The sequence below is a fragment of the Chenopodium album genome, chromosome 24, assembly GCF_948465745.1.
Source record: "Chenopodium album chromosome 24, dcCheAlbu1.1, whole genome shotgun sequence".
Classification (NCBI taxonomy): Eukaryota; Viridiplantae; Streptophyta; class Magnoliopsida; order Caryophyllales; family Amaranthaceae; genus Chenopodium; species Chenopodium album.
Window position 1 is genome coordinate 33,870,403 of NC_137857.1, and position 26,661 is coordinate 33,897,063.

Here is a 26,661-nt window from a genome sequence, read left to right on the forward strand (position 1 = left end):
TGCCATAATATATTGACATTATTCTCCATATTACTCTAGTCATAAATAATTACTTCTAGTGATATCTACTAGTTCAAATTACTTTATTGTTGTAATTCATTACTTATGTTGATAGAAAATATATATATATATATATAATTTTTTTTCCCCCCATTTTTGGAGATAATTTAGAGTTCAATTAGTTGATTACTACCTATTTTAAAGTCTAATAATTAACTTTTGAGCTTGATCACTTCATCAGAAGCTCAGTTCTAACTAGTCTGTATTTTAAATTAAATGATTTAACATGAATAGATCGAGTAATACTCAAAACTTTTTTTTTTTTTTAACGGGAGTAATACTTAAACTTGACTCGGCTCATTTATTTGTCGAATAGTAAAATCACTGTTACTAAGTACAACCTAAGACAATAATTATTGTACTTGTATATAAAAGTGAAGCAGCAATACAGCAAGTAGGGTAAATAAAAATCATTTACATTTCTTAAATCCTCATCCATCATTAATTAGTGTCGGTGGCTTGTGTTATGAACATCATCTATAATTTCAACTAGGAATGGCCCAATATTTAAAAAGACTGTGTTACATAGAAAATGTCAATTCAGATTTCAGAAAAATGTATATGCAGCAAATTATAAAAGTGGAACATAAAATCATAGCACATGCATAACCTTATATTTTATGTGTAGTGGGACATATTTTAAGAATATATAAGATTCCAATATGATACTAGAGTAGGTAAGGATCTAATTATTCATATATTGTTTCCATTTTATACTAATCATCTTGTAGGTTATTTGAGGGCAATGGAGTTAATGATGTTTAGCTAAACAAGAAACACTCCTTAATTACTTCCAACGGACTAAAATATTATATGGAATTGTAGGTTACTTTAATATTGATCTCAAAATCTTTTCTTGCACATGAAAGTATAGTATAGCTTGGCATAAGGTTGCACTTTGTTATACCTATCCGAGTAATTGGTCGAAAGCTAGATACATAACTACTACAGCAACCGCAACAACAAAGTCTTATGCTAGACACGTAACTAAATCTAAAAAAATCCTAGTTATCGTTCTTTCCAAAACTTTCTTTAGGGTTCTCAAAATTTAAGGTTTTCTATGCTAGAAATACCCAAATTTTGATCTTTTTAATTTATTCATGATTTTTTTTGTTTAAGTTAAATCAATGTGAAGTGTAGTTGTATCAACCTCTTTTATTCGTTCCATCACTTGTATATAGAGCTTTTCCCGTTTGTAAAGTACTGTTGTGCAGTAAAAAAATGTTTGATAAAGATGCATGAGCTTTAATTAAATTTATAGTCAATTTCAAGGGAATTTTGGCGCCCTAATGAATCAATCTGCCCTTGAAATTATTGAAAGATGAAAACTTTTTATAAAGAGAATTGATAATGATAACCCAAATATATCCCACCAAAAATTTAAGGTTTTGAACACGAATTATCATGGATGAAAGAAATTAGTACTTTCGAATTAAGACTATTTTTTCGAATTAAGACTATATAAAGGTTAATAAGTTTAGAGATTACTCCGTGTGATGAAAAAACAAAGTTAAAGTCATTCAAAGAGACCAACTCCTCTTCAACTAACCCAAATCTTGAGTTTATGGGCCTGGCCTGGTTTAAACATCCTATGAGGAAAGAAGCTATCAAGCCCAAGCTTGTGGGCCGGTTCGCTAAGGCCATTAGTACATCAGTGCTGGTTTACAGCTTCTGGTTCACATTCACATGACAGCATGAATAGCATGATACATGTAATTAACTATGTAGGATGTAAAAGTAGCATGCGTTCCTTTAGTTAGCAGCAACAGAGATTCTCTGATTTTCCCTTTAAAAAGCATTAGCACTTGGATTCAACATTTCACCTATGGATTGTATGGAAAAGGTTTCAGGAATCTGTAGGTAGGTTAATCTAAGAGGACATACTCTATTTAGGTAACACAAAATATTCTAAGCGGTCCATGTAAGGCAAAAAAAAAAGTTATGTTACTTATGGTTAAGAAATTGTTCAGATATTCTAAGAGCGCGATCCATGAGTCTTGTTGTTGTACTTGTAATCCAAGAAAAATGTCATCATCTTTTAAGGTGTTACAAAGTTTAGGCAAAAAAGTTTGGAGGAACAAAGGTGATGAGATTGAGGATGTCCATGATCCTAATGATGATCAAGCTGTTCAAAAGTTACGCGAAGAACTGCTTCAAGAGCAGGACAGGCAGGTTTTAGCAGATAGGATTCCATATGATTATCATACTCTATTGAGGTTTCTGCACACAAAAGACTATGATATCTTGAAAGCCAAAGAATCATTTCTCAATCATCTAAAATGGAGGGAAGAGTTTGGGGTAGACGCGATTGCTAAAGAGTTTAAGTTTGAGGAATATAAAGAGGTACAAAAGTTTTATCCTCATGGTTATCATGGCGTAGATAGAAGTGGGAGGCCAGTGTATATTGAGAGGATGGGAATGTTAGACCTTGAGGGACTTCTTCAGAGAACAACTCTTGATAGGCTGGTGAAGCATCATGTGTACGAGCAGGAAAAAACAGCGCGATTGAGGTACCCTGCTTGTACAGTTGCCGCAGGGAAGCGAATTGGTTCAACCACGGCTATTCTAGATGTGAAGGGGATTGGAATCTCAAGCTTCTCCAAACAAGCAAGATATCTGTTCTTGGAGTTTCAAAAGATTGACAGCAATTACTACCCTGATACTCTGAACAGCCTTTACATTGTTAATGCAGGGTCTGGTTTTCGCGCTCTTTGGAAGGCCCTGAAGACTTTTCTTGATGCACATACTGCTGCAAAGATACAGGTGCTCATTTATTTGGTCCTTAAACAATTGTTCTTTTCAAATAGGTACAGAAGCAAAATGATGCTAACTTTACAGGAATTTAAATTATTGTTCAAAAAAAATAAAAAAAGGTTCTGAAACATGTTTTCAATGCATCAGGACTAATAAAAGAATATGTGCAGGTTTTAGGGACTAACTTCAGAAGTAAACTCGTTGAAGCTATCGATCCAAGTAACTTGCCAAGTTTCCTTGGTGGAGAATGCTTGTGTTCTGATCACGGTGGATGTATGTTAAGCGATAAAGGACCATGGAATGATCCGGATATTTTACAGCTGCTTAAGTCTAATAAGACTGAAGAGTATAATGATGATACAATGAATGTGGAACAAACCTGGTTGAGTGCTCAAAGCACACCAGATTACAAAAGTGGGCAATTTACAAAGGAAGGCGAAGACAATTCTCCACTGTCAGAAACAATAAAACAGCTGCAAATCACAGCAGATGAAGCAGAAAAAAGATTTCGCGCTATGGAAGCAGCACTTGGAGAGACTAAACAGGTGCTGCAAAGATTTTCCGAACAATTAAAAGGTCTGCAGTTGAAGCTGGTAAACACAGCAGAGCTGAATACAGGTTGAATTACATTTAGGTGACTCCTGCATGTTTAATTAGTCAAGGCCTTAATCCAATTCGATCAATTCCTTAGTAATTGTGAGTTTAGAATATGGTCTGATTGGTTTTCAGACACCATAATGTCATAATTAAACAGCAATAACTGTGTATACATAACATTGTTCAAGAAAAAACAGATTAAAATTAGTACTACGTATATCTTAGTTGCTGTATTTAATCTTGCAGTTGATCATAGATAAGTGTAGATTTGGGCATATACTATAGTATTATAGTCCAAAATTAGTTGCTATTAAAATTGGATTTCAGCTAGTGTTTCTGTATAGCAATCTCATTACTGAAGTTTTCATATTTTATTACCCTTAGCTTCCTCTACTGACTTTGCAACGGCAACTCTTCATATTAAAGCCGTAAACTTTTATGTTACAATAACATTACTGATGTAGTATTATTGAGAATATTAAGAAAAGTCTTTGCACAATGCAACCTTACTAGAGTTTACTTATGCTCATTACTGCTTGCAGAGTCTGTAATGGCAGCTTCATTTGAATCAACAGCAACGCGTGTTCCTAGTCCTTGGCTATAACAAGGCCATGGATGGACTGGCATGTAATGGCTTTGATAAATTCCATCTATAGACCGATAGTCATAAGTTGGAGCTGGGTGAGGGCAAGTAGGATATGCATTCTGAATCATAGGCCAATACATCAATGGTGTCACTGCATTAGCTGGCCGAGGTGGGAATAACATCGGACAAAAAGGATGTTGATTGTAAAATATATTAGGCTGCACGGAGTTGAAGATTGTATGATTTGATGATGGCATAGTCTGAGATGTTGCATTAGGAGTGACAGGAGGAATTGTGGTTGTTGCTTGTGAAGGCCTTTGTGAATTTTCGTTGCTTGCAGAACTTGCAGTTTGGTGCTTCTTTCCTTTTGATCTTTTTGTTCTCTTTGTATTAGGCTTCTCCAATTTAGGAGTAGCCTGAGGAAATTACACAAAGAATGTCTCAAATTACGGGCTTAAAAAGGCTGTCCAAACAAAATAAATGCGAATATAATACAGTGTATCAATTAAAAAGAAATTATCTTACAAGTTCAGAAGCTGAAGATTTTGCAAGGAAAAGCTCTTCCCCTGCTGCATCTTCATCTGTTCTGCAATTTTATTCAATACAAAAACAAAAGACCGATTTTGTAATTCGACAGTGATTATAGTGAGAACCTTATTCATTGAAAACAGACTTAATTTACATACCTGTAATACTTCTGCAACAGGTCTAAGCTCCTGTACTTAGTTTCCCTCTGAACAAAGTCATCAGGAAAACCTGCCATAAAGAGCAGTGTGATACCAAGTGCCTTAAAGAAGAAACTCCCCGTTCTGACGTTGACTAGCCTCGCCATAAGGCATATGAGTGGACCAAACGACTTCAGCTTGTTTCGTCCCATTCTTTGTCTTACATATCTAGAACAACTCAACAGAACATTACATCCCAATATACCCACGCAAGTTATAACAAGGGCTAATAAGTTCAGATAAGTAATTCTAGGTGAAAACAAGGATGCCTTACTCATTCTGCGGAATGTTTCTTGTACTCCCACCATATTTGATGCTCAGAAACAAGCATGTTGGACATGTAGCATCAGATGGGCGCATAGCCTGTTCTTCCTCTAGTATCCGAACAGGACATAACACTAGGTTGTGGCGATTGGGGTAAAAAACCTTCCTCTTCACTCCAGGATTTTCGAATAAAACATGCTCCTGTAATACACAAAACCAAGCTAGCATTTTAGTAGTTCTGAAGCACAACAAACATACAGAAATTCTTTGTCATACAAGAACTTATTTAATTGGTTACCCCTGGATTACTTTGTGAGATATAAGGTTCTCCCTTCCTCAAAATGCTGAAATGGTTGAAGTTCAATTCATACATATCATCACACCCATGCCTTAGGCCTAATGACGCGAAAACTATTATCTTCCTCATTGTATGAGCCTGAGCATTCTTCATATCGAGCACTCGAGACTCCAATATTCCCCTTACTTCCTTGGGGCAGAAAGCTACTTTAGGAGGCTTCTTTTGTAAAGACAAGTTTCTAAATCCTTTACTCTTCTTCACTTCTTGCCAATGATGTTCCAATTTTTTACTCATGCTCGAAAAATCAATCTCATCATTTAGGTTGTCTCGGGTTCTAATCTCTTTGGAGTTCATACACATTGCTTCTTGGCCTTCACTATGTTCAACTATTATTTTCACATGATCTTGTGCATCCTCATAAGTACACGATTCGTCTTCATCATCATCACTGTCATCTGTATGATCTTTACACTCCAAAATGGATTCGATGTCTTTAGATTTGTCGAAAAGAAGAGGTTGTGTGTCATTATCCATACACATCCAACTTACAACACCATTCTCAGGTTTAGAATCTTTTGGAGTTCTTGAACCAGCATCTTGCTCATCCATATTAAGATTTTCAACACTTATTTCTATCTTTTGTCTCTTGTGTTTCATGCTGCTTCTTTCTTCAGTACTATTAGGATGGCTAGCCTGAAAAAAAGGAAATTACAAAGCAGTAAGGTTAAAGCTGATCAAGTGCAGCCCTGGCCTAATTGACCGAGCCATAGTGTTTGGGATGGCTCGGCCTAATTGTCCACCAACATTAGCCAGGCTAGCTAGAGCCACCAAAAGATGCATGGCTCGATGTTTAGGGCTAAATGTTTTTTAATACGGTGCAGTTCATGATTGTAGTTCTATAATGCATTGAAGAATAATTAAATCTATCAAGCACACCTAAGAGTAACTCCTTGTTCAAAAATCTCTTTTGCCCTAATTAATCCTTAATTAAGTACATTCAGTAGTGGGTTAACTATCCAGTGGGTAGATGTAGCAATGTCCGTTCATTAATCTCTTTTTTATGTAAGTTAGTATAGTGAAGCATAAAACGTCGATAGCTTTTGATATGCCAAGACAAAACTTTGTTAGCTGTGTTCTTACCAATTTTCAAAGAAAACTTGCCTAGGATCTTGAGTCTTATTTTACATTAAAAGATCGAGCCAAATTTGAAGCAAGCAATGAGGTTCATTTATTGTCTGATTAATTGATTTAATTTGAAACAACCAATGTATACTATGAAGATCAAATCCTAGGTATTAATTTCCCATACACATGCTTCATAGCTACTCCAAAAACATACATAATTAAGCACAGTTATCAAAATTACAAAACTCTAAAGAATATCAACTACTCTAATGTACTACGTTACTACGTACGATGGATACAACTAATAAATCTTCTTATTAATCTAGTTGAGATCAATTTGTCGTTCATGGAATCAAACCAAAACAAGCAACTCAATCACAAAGATAAGTACCTCTCATCAGGCTCTCAAGTCTCAACCTATAGCTAATTCGTTTTAGCTAGGTTTAAATGTACGTAACCTTAACCCAAAATTTTATTTTTATTCAAAACTTTAATACTCATTATACTTCATTTGATCAATGATAAACCACACGTCCACACATGTACATTCTCCATGATTTAACCTTTTAGTCAAATACAATCTTAGAGAAATATGTTTGATAATCTGTACGAGTACATCAATACATGTAAGCTTATACTTTGTATTAGATTATTCTTTTGGTAGTTTTGAAATGTAATAAAATTTTGGATCAGATGTTTAAATCCAATCTAATTCCAAGATCAACTTTAATTTGAGTTCTTTAGCTTGCTTTCCTACTTCGCCGAATAATGAAAATGAAATTATTAAATCAGTAAGAATGCACTTCATTGCACATAATTATACTATCAAAAGCTATCATATAAGAATACAAAACAACTTGAAAGGCAAGAAAAAACAAACAGTTGAAAATAAAATAACATACTTGACCATTAGTTTTCATGGGAGAACCAGAAGATCTCTTTTCTCTTTCATGTTGAATTTGAGCTTCTAGAGCTGCTATCCTTTGCAAAAGCTCAGCATTCTTTCGCCTTTCGCTTTGTAGCTCTGCTACTACTTCATCTATGTCAATCATAATTTGTGCTTCATTCATTTCTCTTACACTATATTGCATATAATAACTAGTAATGCAATATAAAGAAGCAGCCTAAGCTAATTAATTACCAAAATAAACATTTTTAACTCTTTAATTCTATTACTCAAGTAGAAGCTAAGATGCTCCTACTATAGAGAAGTGGAGAGCAAGGAGGGTAATGGGCAGAAAAGTTATAGAAGGGAGGGAGAGTAGTATTGATATTGGATTTTATGCATTAAGAAGGGAGCAAGTGTGCATGGGACCCCACGTCCACCTTGTCGCAAAATTAGCTCCTTTATGCTTGGATCTAGTTGTCACATTTTGACTATGAGTACACATATATGTTATGATGTAGTGTTAAAACGTTACATACAACAATACACAATGACAAACTTAAATGTGATTTTTCTGGGCATGTATTTAGTGATGGTAATTAGTTAGAATGGGGTTATTATATGTGAATTGTAACAATCTGATGATTATTAATTGCACTTCTCTAATAGCTAGTATTGATGTGGTATTAGAAGAGTCAATCAACATGCTATTTATCTGGTACATACTCATTTAATTTTATCATTTAAACAAGTCTTATACTATACAAGTTGCCTTGTGAAGTAAGTATGCTCATACGAGTAGTAAAATAGTTTGAGCACACGTGCATATAATATTATTGGGTGGTTAATTATGTTTAAGAAATTAAACCTCACGTGCAACTCCATCCTAAACATGAATAGTTGTCTGTTCTGCAAGTTGCTCCATTTTTTAAGAGTCCCAAAACCTTGGATTCCTTCTTACTAATTCTTAATGAATTAATTGTACTTTAATTAAAAGCTTAGAAAGGTATATATATGTATAAAGTCCTTAAGTTAAAGGACAGCCCAACAACTCATTCATGTAAGATGTATTACCTGGAAATTTCAGATGTCCTTACTCTATAAAGTAATGTGGTATTTTAATTAGGATTTTCTATATATACTCATATATGATAAAGACGGATGTACAATAAATATTGTATAAATATTACTGTATGTATAAATACTTTCTTACAATCATTACAGTAATATATAGGCAATATAGCTAATTAGCTCCCATCCTGATACATCTTTTTTATAGAAGAACCTAATTCATATTTTATTCCTTTTATTAATAAATTTGTATTTTTAACAAAATAATTTATCTTGAGAATAATCTCTAATTCTTTTTTAAGAATAAAGTCTTTTTAAAGCTTGTTACTATACAGTAAATTTATTATTGTATTTTTTTTTTTTTTTTTTTTTTAAAAAAAAACATATTGTACACATAAAAAGCTTTTTAAGACTTTACGATGCATGCATTTCATAAGATAATTTTATGGTCCATAAAAGCTTCTTAATCTTGCCAAACTTAAGTAAAGCTCAAATCACACTGCCTACATAGTACATATTATTGTCAGTGAAAAAGAGGGACCCATAATGAGCACATGACATGGCCTACAGCCGCCCACTCTAATGAAATCAGTCTAATCCACTTAATTTTATTTTGATTAATTGTATTAATTTGTTTATAACATTGACAAGCACTAAACAAAGCTTAAGAACTCAAGAGTGTGAGTGAGTGGTATACCATGCATGTAATGTATAGCCCGGCTATTTAGGGCCCGTTCAAATTTACTAATATCAGTTCAGTTCAGCTCTAATCAGTTTAGTTTAGTTTAATTTAGCTTCAATTAGTTCAGTTCAGTTCAATTCAGCTCTTAATTTCCCTCTCTCATAAAATATTCATTTCAGCTCATTCAGTTCAGTATAGTTCAGTTCAGCTCCAATCAGTTCAGTTCAGTTCAATTAAGCTTCAATCAGTTCAGTTCAGTAAATGTGAACAGACCCTTAATGTTGTGTGTAATGTAATAATATTATATAATTAGGGATTTCAACATTGTTTAATTAGGATAAATCGGATACTTTATATGTTTTCAATATCATTGGAAATGGAAGCTAACCCCATGAGTGGAGATCACTACATTCAACGATTTTATGCCACACAAAAAGGTTGCCCATATCATGAATTCTATTCCGGTCATGGTCGCAATTGTTTTATTGCAACACTTATCAATAAATAAATTTGATCAGTTAATATTTAAAATTACAGAGTACACATTGTTATAAATTATACTCCATAGAAAGTTACACTATCATAGACATGCATTAGTAATGTTAAGTTAAATTTGATCACCAGTTAATGTAAATTAGCATAAAAAGAAAAACAATAATTTCATACTTTGTATATAATAAGATTTCTATCTAATGTAAGAGATTTTAGGGAGCCTGAAACGTAGTCCATCGAAATAATAGCATAAATAAACATAAGAAATTGTAAAATCAATATTACACATCTAAATATTAACATATAGAAATTCTAAATCAGGAGAAAACCAAAACAATACTAAATGTATGTATTCTTTCAAAAAAAAAAAAAAAAAAAAAAAAAAAAAAAAAACTAAATGCATGTATATAATTTTCTTACATAAGTAATACAAATACAACTATTACAGCAGAAATTTGGATGCAACAAATACATCACGAATTGAATCGAGCCCGGACATATGGATCCTCCATCAAGACAATAAGCGTTATATACAACTTAGGATTTTTTGACTTTTACCACAAAAAAAAATCACGAATTGTTTATTACTACCAAAAATTTTAAAAGTTTTATTTTACAATTAAAAAAAATTTAAAATTATTTTTTTACCACCTGCCGTCAATAAACTAACGGAATATTTTAATTCTTCGATTTTCGTGCCAAACACATTATATTTAGGGGTTTTGGGGGACATTGTGGTCCTTTGGAACCAATTTGAGGTCGGAATTAACAAAAAATAATCGAAAATGTTACCTTTTGCATGTTTTAAAATACCTCGTTTTACGTATTTTTGATCATTTTGGTCAAATTTGACTTTAAATTGGACCCATATGATCAAAATGCCCCCCTAAACCTATGAACAACATGTTTTGCGCACGAAAATCGAACAGTTTTTTTTAATCGTTAAATTTAACGGTTTTCTTAACGCTAGGTGGTAAAAAATAATTTTTAGAAATTTTTTTGGTGGTAAAATACAACTTTTAAAATTTTTGATAGTAAAAAACAATTTCTATTTATTTTTATTTTTATTTATTTATTTTTAATTTTTTTTTTTTTTGTGTGTGTGGTAAAGTAAAAAAATCCTATATCTTAATAGGATGTGGATCTCTCACTCATAACATTGAAATATACAACCTTTTTAAATAAACGATCTACAGTAACATTTTGTTGTAATCACGAGAATTTTATAACTCCCATTTAATTCATTAGATTATATTTAGAAAATTGCATATTGATGTGACCCCACATAATTTTTTATCTATCAACGAACCACAACAACTAAGGTTATACCAAGTTTAGTACAAGTATATGAATGTCTTTAATTCTTTATCTATACAATTATCTCTTTTGTTTTTGGATTTTTTGGGATAATGCTATATTGCACAATGTAATGTTTAGGTCAAGATTTTGGAAATTGGTCTTTTCATGTTGGATTTTTAGGTTGGTTAATGGGTTATCAATCAAAATTGTTGTACATTCCATCTACAAATAAATTATACTTCGTATTATTTGGTATCTAATTATAGCCTATGTTATTTAATTATGAGGTATGTAATTTTAGGCGGCTTCAAAATACATAATGATTTGATGCTTGAATTTTTGCAAAATATGACATATATAATACTGTATCATGTTGTATTTGCTTCATAGAAATTTCATAGTATCTCATGTAAAAGGCCTATCATTTATCTATTTTATATGGAGTGATTTTATTGCAAAATTTTAATGAACTTTGTATTTGATTACTCCATTTTATTAGGGTCTATTCTGTTAACTTACTTAAAGCTATCTTCTCTTATTTAAACTAAACTTATCTAAGCTTAATTACAGTAAATCCTATTTTAGTTGTTATTTGAACTTAAGTAACTCTTATTACTATTCAAAAAAAAAAAAAAAAGTAACTCTTATTAGATTTTTCTTATTATTTTTTTTTCTAAACTTTTTTTGATACGGAGTATTACTTAAAACTATTTTATATAAAATAAGTGAAATTAGGTGAACAAAACATGACTTAAGAGCTTGCATGCACATACCACAAATTCACTACTAAGGCCCCGTTCTTTAGAGCTGCTCTGCTCAAAAGAAATATGCTCTTGCTCTGCTCGGTTTTGCTCGGCTATGCTCTATATTCAAATAATAATTAATAATAACAACAATAATAATTAATATTCAATAATAATAATAATTAATATTGTATTGATGATAATAATCATTATTTTGAATAATTATAATAATTATTAATATTAAAAATAATTTAATAAATATTAATAATAATTAATAATTAATAATAATAATTATCAATAACATATATAATTATTCAAACTATTAAGAATTAATATTTAATAATATTATTAATTAATAATTTCTAATAATTATAACAATTCTTTCAAATAAATAAATAATAATAATAACAATTAATAACAATTTCTTTTATAAACATTTGATATTAGAATCACAATGTTTAGAAACATTTTATGTGGGTATTGATTGTTAGTTCATTGAGTTGAATTATTTTTCAAATCTTTCCATACATTTTAAGAATTAAAAAGAAGAGGTTGTTTTCAAGTAGTACTTTGTATATTATTATTATTTTTAGGGTTAAAAATACATGATTAAGACAAATTTATAAGTAAAATCATTATTACTTATTAAATCATTTTATTTTAAAATTTTTGTGAAATAAATATAAGTAAACCATTGTCTTTTATCTTTCTACTATTAACATATGTTAAATATGGTACACATATATTTATATTTTCACTCACCTAAATCGTAAATGCACTTGATAATAATAATAATAATAATAATAATAATAATAATAATAATAATAATAATAATAATAATAATAATAATAATTATAATAACAATAATAACAACAACAACGACAACGACGACGATGATGATGATTACAACAACATTAATAATAATAACATTAATAATAGTATTTATAATGTGGAAATCTGCTCTGCTCTGCTTGGCTCGGCTCTGCTTTGCTCTGCTCTGCTCTGATGACCCCTGCTCTGATCTGCACAGAAGCTCAAAAGAACAGAGCCTAACATTACTAGTAAGTATACCATGAAGAAATAATCAAAATCTTCAATATCAATATATACATACATTATTATTTTTGTAATAATTTGACCCTCTCAACTTTTCAATTCAAAAAAAAAAAAAAAAATAAAATAAAAATAAAAATGTGGTCGGCACATGTTATGAAATTAAGAGAGGTCAAAATTTTGATTTACCATTATCTATCACACCTCTACATGCATGCAATAATAATCAACCTTAATTACCTTGTGTAAACAATTTAACATTTATTAATTTAAGGACAACACATTGATGGTAATGCTATCTTCCTAAGAAAAATTAGACAAAAAAGGTGAATTAACTTAGTGCTTGCAGCTCAAAAGTGAAAAAGGACTTCAAGTAACAACCTAATATTGCCAAAATGATGTTTTTTCTATGAATAAAGATCCCTAAAAACAATGCCTTCATCTATTATATGCTTCTTATTTTCCATAATTGTATTTATAATTGCTGCATTTCAAAGTTCTTACCATTACAATACATCTTCCATTTGTTTTGATTAATTTTCTTTTTAAATCCAATCATATATTTCTATTTATAGAAGTTGGCTGAAAACTTTTTCTTCTTTGATGTTTTGATTCCATTATTTTGATTGGCTCTTTTAAACTTATTTGTATTATTAATGAACGTAACATAAATTCTAATAAGTGGTTTCTTATTATAGATATTTGAGCTGAGCTAAATTCACTTCATGATATAGAGTTGTAGATAAAGTAGCTAAGCCAACATTCTACCTCCTAAATTTAATGATTGATATATTAACATTGATTTTAATTTAAATAATTAGTTATTAACATGTAGCACAAAATATTAAAGTCAATGCAAAAACTACGTAATTACTTTCTCTGTTTTAAATAAATCACAACTCTATTGTCTAATTTAGTCGTAGTTATCAATTAGTAGTAAAGATATAAAAAAAAAATTAATGTTATGAAAATATATATACAATGAGTTATAAAAAAAAAATTAATAAAAAAAGTTATCAGAAAAAAATAAACAAAAGTGAGTACGGTACTGAAAAATGGATGGACACAGAAAGTGAGTATGTAAACTTAAAAATTAAACAGAGAAAGTATATAGATAGTGCAAAGCTAATAATATAATTTTGCATTTATTTTAAAACAGATGAAATATGTTTTGCGTGTAGCCTCAAGTATATATAAAAATAGAAAAAGAATACCATAGACAATGAAGCTTTAATTTTTGAAAATAATTAAGCATTTAATTAAATATATTAGAAAACTAATTGTGCGGTCCTTAATCATGAAGTGTCTATATTTTCTTTGAAAAGAATGACAATTATAAATTGTACTTGTATATTTTTTTTTTAACTCTGTATTTAATTTTTTAGAAAAGGAAAAAGTACATAAGAAGGTTAGAATAGTCTTCTCTTATAATCGAACCATAAGTTGTTGCATGTGCCATGTAGACAATTGAGTAACGACATGCACTCTCTTATTTTTAAGTGCTCTAGTGTTTAACTTTTGCATACTTTTAGGCTTTTAGCCAATGTTTATGCTTCATACATAAGATCAGACATTGAGTTATATAGGTACTAATTAAAATAATCTCTATGTGTGATTTCCAAACATCAACTTTTTATAATTTATACTTCATATATGTTAATAATTAATATATTATTGGCCGAAGTTCCGAGTTGAGGCACTTAAAAAGACACAAAGTAAATATCAAGTATTGTACTCCGTTATAATATATAAAACACAAATAATGTTTTTTTTTCTTTTTGACAAATCAAATAATATTATTTGAAGCATTCATAAATAATTTAAACAAAAATAAATAAAACTTGGAATGGAATATTTATAATACTTCATATGATGTTAATCTTACAAACGTTACAAAATACAATTGCCCTTCTTATGTAATAATATGACTGAGTGCAACGATTAGGTGATGATTTAGGTCATGTTAAGATAATAAGTACGTCTTTGTAAGTACTAGTTGATTTTATTCAAAACCCTATTATGTCCACTATTCATAGCTACTAGTTTTTACCAAACTTATTGTTCTTGAATCTTGATAATTAGGACCCAAATCAATTGCTCTTATCTTGTCCTTAATCAGGGTATCTCATCAACCATGTTAAGAAAATATTTGGAAACATTTTTTTTTTAATGTATATTATTATATAACTATAGATGCTCATCTTTGTAAGTACCTACCTTTGTTGTTCATTCTTTATAATTATTAGTTTATTACTACAAAACTGCTTACAAAAATGTCATAGATTCCCACATCAAGAATATAAATGTAAAGCAAGGGACAAAGAAATTAAGCTGTAGTTTCCATTTATACACATGCACTAAATACACTTTCAAATGCTTAACGTTATTGTCTCTTTGTGCATCAATGCCGTGTAGAATTACCATTGAAAATGGATGTTCTTGTCGCTTAAGAAAGTAATTAAGCTCTCTTTTAAACCCAACCAAAAAAAAAAAAAAAAAAAAACCATTGGCAAATTATTACTAAGGTGTAAAAAATGATTAGGTATCTAATTGAATTGTTTGGCTGAAACATATTTTTTTTTAATAATAAAATAGAAGATAATTTAATGATATATTGAATGAAAAATTTAGGATTTTCAAATCGAGATGACACTCTGAATAACATCTCAATTTAATTTTATTTCAATTTGGAACCATAAAAATTACTTCATTTTTTGATGCAAATGAGGGTCAGAGCCCATTTATTGAAAAAAAAACCCAAGCAAATCAAGCTACAAAACGAATAAATTAACTTTATTGTGTTAAATTTTTACCATAAAAATTACTTCATACTCGTATTTTAGTAGTGCTAGCTTAGCGAAACGAATAAATTTACTTTATTGTTTTAAATTTTACCACCTTATCATGTAAGATATCATAAGTGGGTTGTCAAATAGTCATAGTATTTCATACAAAACAATAACATATTTAATCATCTAAGATCATATTAAAGTTAACTTCACAAAGTTATCAACTTTTACGTGAATTAGGGTGACTAATAAACATATATACATTACACCTGTTGTAAATTAAACCATTTGCGATCTTCTTTTATGTACCCCCATTTTCCTTTGGCAAGTTTAATTGAACTTCTTGATGTAGACTCGAATCTTGTAGTCTATAAATTATGCTCTCTTATGCTTTATATACTTAACCTTCTTTTTCTTTTTCTTCTACGTCGTTCTCTCTTCGCCATTCTACATTATTTGCTCGAAAAATTCGAGAAATTTTGCTCGTAGAAAAGAAAAAATGTATCAAATTGACGACGATGATGATAGAAGATTTCATCTCCCACCTCCTCTTTCAACCCAACCCAACAACAATGAGATTAATTCATCCCAATTTGGCATTATTTCATCAAATCATAATAAATTCTTACCAAATCTCCACTCTTATCTTCCACTTCATGACCTAACAACATTAAACCCAACTCTCAATATTGATTCACCATCATCATCTAGCCCTAATAATAGCATTATCAACACTTTATGTTCAGATGATTATACAACCAAAGAGCAAAATGAAGAACAAGAAATTAGAAGGCTTAAGAGGATGATATCGAATAGGGAATCAGCTAGAAGGTCTAGGCTTCGCAAACGCAAGCAACTTGAAAACCTTCAATCACAAGTTTTGCAACTTCTTGCAGCAAATCACCAACTAGCCGAAAAACTTAACCTTGTCATGGAGTCTAACTATGAACTTCTCCAAGAGAATGCTCGGCTTAGGGACGAATCTATCTGCCTACGAAACGAGTTGCTCATGTCAATGAAGTGTGATCTAGGACTCGAAGATGGTGAATGTACTAGAGCTAATAATAATCAAACTGTCACTAGTCCAAATAGCATCACTAGTTCCATGGATGTTCTACGTTGAAAAAAAATGTGAGTTTATAATATTTGTGTTATGTATTTTAAGTATGATGAGGCCATTTTCATGCATGTTGAATTAAGAACTCTTGTATATTTATGTAATTGGAATTTCATACCTATCTATAATAATGTATGTACTATGAAGTAGCATATGCTATGATCTTTTAATAGTCATGTGTAAGGTTGTAAAGTTAAACCCATGTTTTTGTTGCATTTGAGTTTCTCTATATATGTATGATGTTAATTATGATAAACAAGTCCCATTATTAGAAAGCTACAAAAATTAAGATTTATACATGATAACATGCATGAAATCCAACAATGTTTATTAATAAAGCCTTTGGGGTAAAAAGTGACTAGAGTGTTCTCCTAGCTAGGTCAAGCTAAGTAGAGGTAGAAATTAATTAGTAGAATTTTCCTCAGTTTTTTTTTAATTGCAATAGTTAGGCTTGGCTTGGCTTGGCTTGTCAATGTATTGCTTTGATCAATAATATATTTGAAAAAAAGGTTGATGTGTTGAAAATAACGTTATTTCATTATAATTTATTCATTTTAGGTTGGATCAAATTTGGGTATACTAATATTTATGGGAATAACTTTATGAATTGTGTTTGCTCATTTGTTACACTAGGTTAAATTTTTGTGTTCCGTTGATTACGGTTCAGGTCATAATTGGATTACCAATATTTGGGTCTAGACTGAGTACTTTGATTTAGGTGATCTTGTATTGGTTACTTTTGCAATTGTAGTTGTATGTGTATGCATGATGCCATTTTACTTAGGTACATGAGCTACCTCTCGTAATGACATTAGTATTCATGTTAAATTGTTACATTGTTTTAACCTATCACGTGTCACATCATCACAATCCAACTAGTCACATCATCACAATCCAACTAAAATACCTATTTGTAATAGTTGGACAGGTTGAAACTGCTTCACTAGGACAAATCAATTTACTCCGAAATCAAGGTTGATTCATATTTGGGAGATGAATCATATGTTGGAACTCAATTTGAATCATGTCAATTCAAGTCAAGTCGAGTAGTGATAGACCACTACCAGGTATGGGCTCGTTGGGCCCATACTAGGGGCAAAAATGTAATTTCACGTATTATTTACCCATGTTGTAAAAATGGAGTTTCTCTCCTTTTAATAACAGTATACAAATTAATAATAACAATATACAAATAACAGTACACAAACCAATAATATCAGTATAGAAATTAATAATAACTGAGCACCGACAAACAAGTACCGTCGTCAATTTCGATCGAACTCAACAATTTCCAGCATAGAACTCACCGATTTTAATGGCTAGAGCCATAAGTTTGTGTCTATTGTTTTTGGGTGGTTTCCGGTGATTTTTAACGGAGATAGTTGCGTGTTTTTGGATTTTCGACCAAGTTAGTAGCTAGTGGGATGGGTTTCTTGCTGTTAGAGGTGAAGGTGTGGTGGGTGGAGGTTTGGCCGGCAATGGGAGTTATCCATGGAGGTAGGGAAAGGGGAAAATCTTAGTTCATCAGGCTAATTTACATGGGATGTAAATCAGAGGGTATAAATGTCATTTTATTTATTTAATTGGGGGTATTTTTGTATTTTCATCTCTTTCTTCCTCCACTCTCCAATTCCCATCCACCTTCTTCCTCCAAGTCAGTAAATCTGCACACTAACGATAGGACCACCTGTGGTGATTCAAAATGCCGCTGCGATGGTAAGGCTTTCCCCCAAAGGTTTGATATGGCCCTACTTTACACCGTTTGCTACTAGGGTGTCTTTTTGTTACCGCCGCGAAGCGGCGTTAGAGTCGTTGCGAAGAGAATCACGGGGTTGTGGTGATGATGGACGCGAAGATGGTGGTGGTTGCGATGGACTGTGATGGTGATGGCGGCTGAGAAGATGGGGGTGGTGGTTGTTCCTTTACTTGTCACCGTCACTAACGGGAATTTTGCAAATGTTAAAAAAAAAACCGTACAAATGAATATAATATTATTTGCAAGTACGGTGTATGGCCCACAACAGCGGCTGATTGACAAAATTTCATCAATCAGGCTGATTGTCTGGGTCTGGCTTTGGGGAAAGGGTTTAAGGGAGGAAGAAGATGAAGAGGAAAGGGAAAAGAAAAAAAAAATAAAAAACATATTGTGGTATTGGGTTGTATTATCCATACCTGATAGTGGGTAATACTTACTCAGCCAAGTCTTGGTATCTTTGCACTGATGCATGACAATTCAGGTCAATTTCAAGTTATTCAAATTTGGGGTCTAGGTTGGATCAATTCCTAGTGTATTTCACATTGTCCCCATTGGTTAACCTTGGAGATGAGTATATTGGAAAATAAAGTATTACTCATACTTATTTTAGAACATGTTTATTCAACATACAAAAATCAATTAATTGGTATATCCGAATCAGAGTACGCAGTCACACAAGTACATGACTACCATAGTAGCTGGAAGTAGACACAAAGTAGCCATACACTCGGATAACGAACTTCAATGACCCTCATTAGCTGATAGAATTGGCTTGGGGTGCTTTAGTCTAGCTTAAAACACCAAATCCACATTCGACAAGACCTTTGCAACTCATGTCAAACAACATATAATGTCATTGGAAACCATTCTTTGTTTTAGATTTCGCTCAACAAACTAGTAAGCCTCTCATGAAGTTGTGCACAGCAGAAGATCCCAACCCAAGTGACCAAAGAATGAGCAAAGCGAAAAGTTATGGGCCTCTTTTGTCATTTTAAGGGAGTGCATATAGTCAAAGGTTTAAAATCATCCATATTACAACATTTACAAGGGAACATATACTCGACCCTTTTCATTCTCTTCTTCAGGGAAGAAACTGTCCGGTTCCAAAACACATAGCACCATCGTATAATACTTCACGGTATGAACAATAATAAACCTCAAACACTACTAGGAGTTGTGAGGGTTTATCTTAGATACAGTTACAAAATTCCTCTGCTTCAAGCAGAGATTCAAAAGGAAAACCTAAGCAATTAAACAAAATCTATGTGAAAATACATTTACACATGTTCAAACTTCCTGCAAAAATGCAGAGTACACGTTCATAGACGAGGTTTCCTGCTACTCCCGTCTAAAATAATATAATCACAAGCAAACTTACCGGGCTGACTGCAGACTATACAAAACATCTCTGCTATATGGACTGAACTTGGAACTAGAAGAGTTTTACTTGTGCTGTTGTACCACTTTTCATCATAGCGCAAAATTCATCATAGTTGATTTTTCCATCCTATAATATGTCAACAAAATCAGTCAAATGCAGACAATGATACTCTATTCTAAAATTGTGATTGCCTGATTGGCCAATTTTCTGTCTAATGCTAGTAATGCACAATGCCAATGAATTTTAAATTTGTGTTTACTAGATACTTACATTATCAGTATCAACCTCTGAGATAATTTCTTTGATACTGCTTTCATCAGCAATTCCGTATTCCATCATCTCACTTTCCAGTTCATCCATTGTAATGAATCTGACATAAGAAAGGTAATTTCAGTAACTTGAACTCTGTTCATCCTCACAATAAGCATTGCTTTGGGGAGTTAAGAGTGTTCCTCAAATATTAAGGAAGTTGGTTGATAGCATTAATGTTTATTAAAGTAAAGACGCCGCCCTCAAGTTAAAAATGGCTCATAAACATACGCCACCATTGTAGAGCAACATTTTGAAGAAAAATAAAGTTCATGAGATGAGAATTATGTAAGATACAAGGGGTTTTATTTTTTTTTTTGTTTTTTTGTTTTTTTGTTTTTTTTTTCCTGTAAAATCAAACAAAAGTATCCTTGAAGAACTTGTTTCATGAATATCTTCTAAGAGAATCAAAAGAGCAGATGAGCTATAAAAACTCCAAGAATGAACAAGCTGCTTAAAAAAACCTTAACTAAACGTAATTAGAAGCAAACCTCAACAGAAAATCACGCTGCAACACGTCAAACGTATTAACAGATGAGATATAATTTCACGATAAGAAACCACAGAAAGAATGAAGTGGAAAACATGCAAGCTCCTCTAGCAGAAAATGATATGGGAATATCATGTGCATATTTAAGCAACGCACAAAAACTCAGAAATGCCTGTGGAGGGGAAAGGGGAAGCAGAGGGGGAGGCAGAGGAAGTTGTTTTGGACTCACCCACTATTATCCTTATCAAAGTATCGAAATGCTTTTAATAAATTTTCATCTGTTTCCAATCTGTGCCTATTCATTGTTGCAGTGATGAATTCCGTGTAGTCAATTGTCCCATTTCCATCAACATCAGCCTGCAAAAGATTCAATTATATGATAACCATCAACAAAGTAAATTATTAAAAGATAACCATGGTAGAATACAAATCATATGAAGCTGAATGATAGTATTCAACTTACAGCTTCCATAAGTTGCTTGACTTCAGTTTCAGTAAGCTTTGACCCAAGTTCAGCTAATCCTTTTTTAAGTTCATCATAGGTTATTGAACCACTGTTGTCTGTGTCCATGTTATCAAACATAGCTTTAAAACCTTTAATATCTTCTTCGGACATATTTTCTGCGATAACCTGCAGCAATGAGCCAGGGTCATCAAAATCCAAATTATTAATCTGTTACTATCACAAGCTGAAAATATCAAACTGAAAAGATATAACTGAAATGAGATATGTAATCAAACTTTCAAAAACGGCAAGAATCTATTTACTACAACACCAGATGTCATTTTAGAATGGCTGTCCAGAAGAATGTAAGGAAGCCAAGGAATACAAATTGTGTATGCCTAAATTTCAAAGGTCAAACAGAAACGTAAAAGGGCATGGAGCAACTAAGTACTGGCCTATGCATATGTGACTTAGTAATTAAAGCATCGTTAGTAGAGGTAAAGACATGTACGGATGTACCAATGCAGACAAAATGCCATTTTCTCCAAACAAAATCCAATAAATACCAAAATATCTAGCAATAGACCTTTGGGGCTCTCCCATCCTTGTGATTTACAGGTCTTACACAATAGAAGTATTGGTATATTTACTTTAAGACTGACCACAAAATATTAAAATTTCAAAATAGAGGGGGGGGTGGAGAGGGAGGGGAGATTTAATTAGCTAGTTCATAAGATAGTTGGTCATATAGCTAAAGTAACATGGCACATATAGCCTAGTTTAGATGGATTCTTCATTTCACCTCAAGGCTCCAGAAATTTACATGTAGACAATCAGAAAAGGCAAAACCAAGCGAATTGTTGGAAAATGGCAGATTGAAGGATAAGTAATTAAGTACCATGTTTAGTTTTAGTAACTGACCAAGTTCATAAACTAGACTACAGATCTAAGGCTTAATATTTTAAGGGATATTATACCATGCTAACCTTGTGTTTTATACGTTTTTCTCATATAACCCTGACTTTTACACTACTATCTGAGGTAACCATAAACTTGTAAAAACTCATTAAACTGGATGGAAAACATAACTCTGTTAATTAATTTCATAATTTTTTTTTTTAAAGATTTTAATTTCATTATATATAAACTAAAATGGTTCAAATGAAAAAGATAAAGAAGATAAGTAAGCTCCTTTTAATCTTTTTAACTCTTCCTTTCATTTCCTAATACAAATTTGGGGGTTTTTTTTATAAATATTTTCAGTTTACATACTTGTATATGTTTTAACTAAAGGTATTAGCTTTTTCATCCGATTTAATGATGTTGTGCAACTTTAAGGTTACCTCAGGAAGTAATGCAAAAGTTATGTTTACATAAGAAAATCATATAAAACACAAGGTTATAATTTCCCAATCTAAAATGTTCGAAAGTAAAGAATTTCCCAAATGTCCAATCTACTTGGTTAAAGAATTCTCAGCCTACATCAGCTTTACTAAGTTAAGTAGGGTGTAAGGGAACATTCCTCTGCGCAACTCTTTTTTTTTTTTTTTTTTTTTTTAATGTGATTTTTCTCCCAGAAACTGAATTTTTCCAAGTCAAAATCTGTCAAACCATTCTGTACCTAATTTTTTTAAGAAAAAATCCTTTATTCTGCCTGAAAGAATATCTGTAAATACTATATAGTACAAGGAAACTTAAAAAGTTCTGTATAGAAGCATACCTTCAAAGCTAGCTTCTTTAGCTTATTCATTGCCCTAAACTGTTTCATTCTAGAGAGCACTGCACTATCTATTGGCTTGTCTGATGCATCTCCACCTTCTCTCATCCAAGGATGCTCTGTGTGGTTCACAGAAATTATACGTATAAGATTTTCATAGAAATTAATAACATGGCTACACTGTTATTGGTATAGTCAGGAAAAAAAACAGCACGTAGAGCAAATACCCTTTCAATTAGTGACTAACCAGAATAATATAAAGTCAAAATGTAATAGAATAGTTGTAAGTTATCAAATTAACATCTTAAGATGGCAATGACAAGATACATCGTGTGAATGAGATAGAAAATACATTGAGTTACTAAACTTAAAAGTTGAAAGGTTAGCACATTGAAGAGTGGAGATACAAGACATTCAAGTATGGCACTCTACCAAAGGAGGCAAGAAAGGCACATTACCAAGCACTTCTGCAGAAGTAATTCGCTTCTTTGGATCAGGATTCAACATCTTCCTGACCAGGTCCTTAGCGCTTTTTGATATAGATGGCCATGGGTCGCTTTCAAAGTCAATATCTCCTTTCAGTATAGCATCAAATATGCCTCTCTCGTTTTCTGCAGATGTAAACCAAGTTAACTGTCTGACTCTACAACTCAGAGTGAATAAAATAAGAAGAATAAGAGAAACATCATCATACCAGCCCAAAAAGGTGGGACACCGCTGAGAAGAATATACAACATTATTCCTGCACTCCAAATATCTATTTCCTTCCCATACCTTCTCCGAAGTACTTCAGGAGCGACATAGTAAGCACTGCCCACCACATCACGATATACCTTGCCTAGAAATTAGGTTCATCCAAATTTAGTTTTCAGCTCTCCCAAATTATTAGTAGTTCACTAATAAGACAACCAGTATGTAAAAAGCAACAATAGAAAAGTTTGATTTATATCAAAATCTGGTTTTGATATCTTTCATACGCTTGGCAATCAAAGAAATTAATATTAAAATAAATTAAAAAAAAATTATTAAAAAAAAACTGTATGTAACAGCTTAACAGAAAAGTTTTGCAGCTGAGACCACATATTATTCCATCACACAGTCACCCCACCCCCCATATGCTTTTGTCACTATGTGCACTAAGGCCTCGATACTTTTTTCAATTGACAAATCCAAACTCCCCAGCCAAGAGTTATCATCACAACCTGGTATTGGCCAATACTTACAACTTTACAAGACAAGAAGAATTTTGCAAAAAGATGACAAATTGACCAGAATATCCCCTAGGAATTACAACACTTCATCTTGATACAAAGAAAAACTTGCTAATACTGTACTTTAACTCTTTAAGCTAAGCCTTCAAATCTGTCCGCTTATGTCCATCCAATCAATTACAATTAGTAACTCTTGTATAGAAATTGTAATCCAAATTTCAATAGGTACTGCAGAATCAAAACCATGATCATCTTAAAGGAACTAAATTTCTTCTACGAGTATTATTATTGAAGTATTGTATGTCAAAAATTGAAGTCATAACTCAATACAGATAAGATCATAAGAAACAATTGTGATAGCCCTTATAATCCTTATACGGACAGGGCACAGTTGTACTAGATGCCAAATGAGACATCTCTAACTAGCTTCTGAAGGCAAACAAGCCTTGTCGATTTTCATGCACTACCGACATAATTATTATTGAAAATATCGAAAGCATTCTCAAATATAATAGCAGAACAGTCAACAGACCAAAAGACATCAATACAAAAAAACCATGATGATGAAATAGAAAACATTGTATCTCCTTTCCATTATGTTTCTTTATTTTCTTCTAGGTGGGAAAGGAATTCAAGGTGTATACACATCCAAAAAAGCAGCAATACAGAACAAAGAATAGTATGTGAATGCCAATGTATCAAACAAACACAATGTGCACACAAATTATGTTAAAGCAATGATTACAAAAGGGTAAGAAATCAACCTTCTTCTATAAATACCGACAACCCGAAATCAGTAGCCTTGAGCATAGCTCCTTCATCCTTACTAGACAGCAAGAAATTCTCCGGCTTAAGATCACGGTGCAACACCCCCATGAAGTTACAAATCTGCACAACCTTAACAATCTGCCTACAAACCGCGGCGGCGGCTCGTTCGGAGTAATGCCCCTGAGCAATAATCCTATCAAACAACTCCCCTCCAGCACAAAGCTCCATCACCACATGTACAGATTGTCTATCCTCATAAACCCCTTTAAATTCCACAATATTAGGCTGCCCTGATAAATGCTGCAATATCTGAATTTCCCTTTTAATATCCTCTTTATCAGCCTTACTAACTAATTTCCTCTTCAAAATTGATTTACAAGCATAAGTTTGTCCAGTTGAATTCTCAGTACACAAATAAGTAATCCCAAATTGACCTCTACCCAATTCTTTCCCAAGTTTATAGTGTGACCTAATATCTTCAAAAGGCTTACCCAAAATAGTATCAGCAGGTGGGCCAGCAATTGCAATCCTAGGTTTTTGGGGTTGATGATTACTATTATTAGTAGAAGTATTATTATTAATATACCTTTGTTCTTGTTGTATGACTTGGGAATTGGGTTTTAGTTGTTGAACAACAATCTGCTGCCTCTGTTGCTGGGGTTGCTGCTGATAATTTCTAAGGTGTTGCTGAGAATTTTCTGGGTTGCTTGAACTGTTGCTGGTTCTTTTCTCTGATCTAACAACATTCATTTTGGTTTCTGAAACCTTGCTTCTACTTGCACAACAACCCATTATTATTCAAGATTCTGCAAAAAATAGTAGATCAAGAAATAATTATTATGATGATGATTTTGCAATTGATTGACTTGGGTTTTATTTTTCAAAAAAAAAAAAGTGAATTTCAGTTCAAATTAACTGAAATTGGGGTGAAAAGAAGAAGATTAAAATCTGGGTAATTGAAACCCAGAAAATATGAGATTTTTGATGATTTGATCATTCAAAAAAAAGAAAATTCCTAGAAGAAAAATTAAAACTTTTGAGATGGGAGTTGAAAAGAACGAACGTTTTTTTGGTTTTATGGAAGAGTTGTTGACTCACCAGCTGAATTACAGTCGTCACTGCTGTTCTTGTAATCTTGTCCTCTCACATAAAAAGAAATTTAAGATTTTTAAAACCGAAATTTGGTAAGAGTCTTCAAAAACGTGTTCAAGGAAATTACAAAATTGACATGAACTTCTAATATCCAATCGACCTTTTTTTTTTCTTTTGAACGGGATCCAATCGACTTTACTCTAGTAGTAACATACAAATTTGAAGTTGAACTCCTTGTCAAAAAAATAATTAAAAAAAAAAATTCAAAATAATATAAAGTTGAAATGACTAGAGGATGGAGTCGATAAATCTTTATGAATTAAACTCAAAACTAGGGGTATCAATTCGGATGATCGGATCGTGTCTGATGAGGTCGGGTCGGGTCAGGTCACTTTTTAAAGTTGAGTCATGCAACATTATTATGTCCGCGCGAGTATAAATCTAAGGCATGTTCTCATACGAATATTTTCAGTTCAGTTCAGCTCCTAATTTCCTTCTCTTATAAAATAATCATTTCAATTCAGTTCAGTTCAGTCAACGGGAACACGACCTAAATCAAATATTTTTCGAGGTCAGTTTTGGATTGGGTCAGGTGCTTTTGACACCTCTACTCAAAACCATATGAGAGTTCTAAGTAGAGCCCTAGGCCCATAGTGGTAGCTACTAACCACATACGGAGTAAAATTTTAATCATTACTCTCTCCATCCCATTATTACAGGCAATATACTATTTTGGATGTCCCAAAATGTTCATCCTATTACTACAATTAGCACTCTATCATTACTTACATTTTAATTTTTTCATACAAATTATACACATACTTAAAAGTCATTACTTACTTTTTCACGAGTTAAATATAAAGATGGGGACTAAGTTTTTAGATTTTTCACCTTTTGGGACCTCAATATATTTTTTTTTCACCTTTTGGGGCCTAGTGTTATCATTCCGGC

At 32.1% G+C, this 26,661-nt stretch overlaps 3 protein-coding genes across 4 annotated transcripts; 2 read left to right on the top strand and 1 right to left on the bottom strand.

The window, feature by feature from the left end:
• The first annotated feature begins 1,911 nt into the window (after positions 1-1,911).
• On the top strand, positions 1,912-3,656 carry LOC145612330 (phosphatidylinositol/phosphatidylcholine transfer protein SFH11-like). Its single transcript, XM_081667702.1, has 2 exons — positions 1,912-2,823; positions 2,985-3,656. The coding sequence occupies exons 1-2, from the start codon at positions 2,002-2,004 to the stop codon at positions 3,435-3,437; spliced, it is 1,275 nt and encodes a 424-aa protein (XP_081523828.1). The 5' UTR covers positions 1,912-2,001; the 3' UTR covers positions 3,438-3,656.
• A 12,267-nt stretch (positions 3,657-15,923) lies between these two features.
• On the top strand, positions 15,924-16,547 carry LOC145610898 (uncharacterized). The gene has a single exon (XM_081666160.1). The coding sequence runs from the start codon at positions 15,924-15,926 to the stop codon at positions 16,545-16,547; it is 624 nt and encodes a 207-aa protein (XP_081522286.1).
• A 2,790-nt stretch (positions 16,548-19,337) lies between these two features.
• On the bottom strand, positions 19,338-25,892 carry LOC145610281 (calcium-dependent protein kinase 2-like). 2 transcript variants are annotated; one of them, XM_081665598.1, is made up of 9 exons: positions 25,682-25,892; positions 24,615-25,424; positions 23,334-23,477; positions 23,098-23,250; positions 22,643-22,758; positions 20,941-21,108; positions 20,707-20,834; positions 19,949-20,048; positions 19,338-19,804 (listed from the first exon to the last, which is right to left on the bottom strand). In XM_081665598.1, the coding sequence occupies exons 2-9, from the start codon at positions 25,408-25,410 to the stop codon at positions 19,730-19,732; spliced, it is 1,680 nt and encodes a 559-aa protein (XP_081521724.1). In that variant the 5' UTR covers positions 25,411-25,424; positions 25,682-25,892; the 3' UTR covers positions 19,338-19,729. The 2 variants fall into 2 exon arrangements, with proteins under 2 accessions (XP_081521724.1, XP_081521723.1); XM_081665597.1 differs by having other exon boundaries at positions 25,717-25,891.
• Between the last annotated feature and the right edge of the window lie 769 nt (positions 25,893-26,661).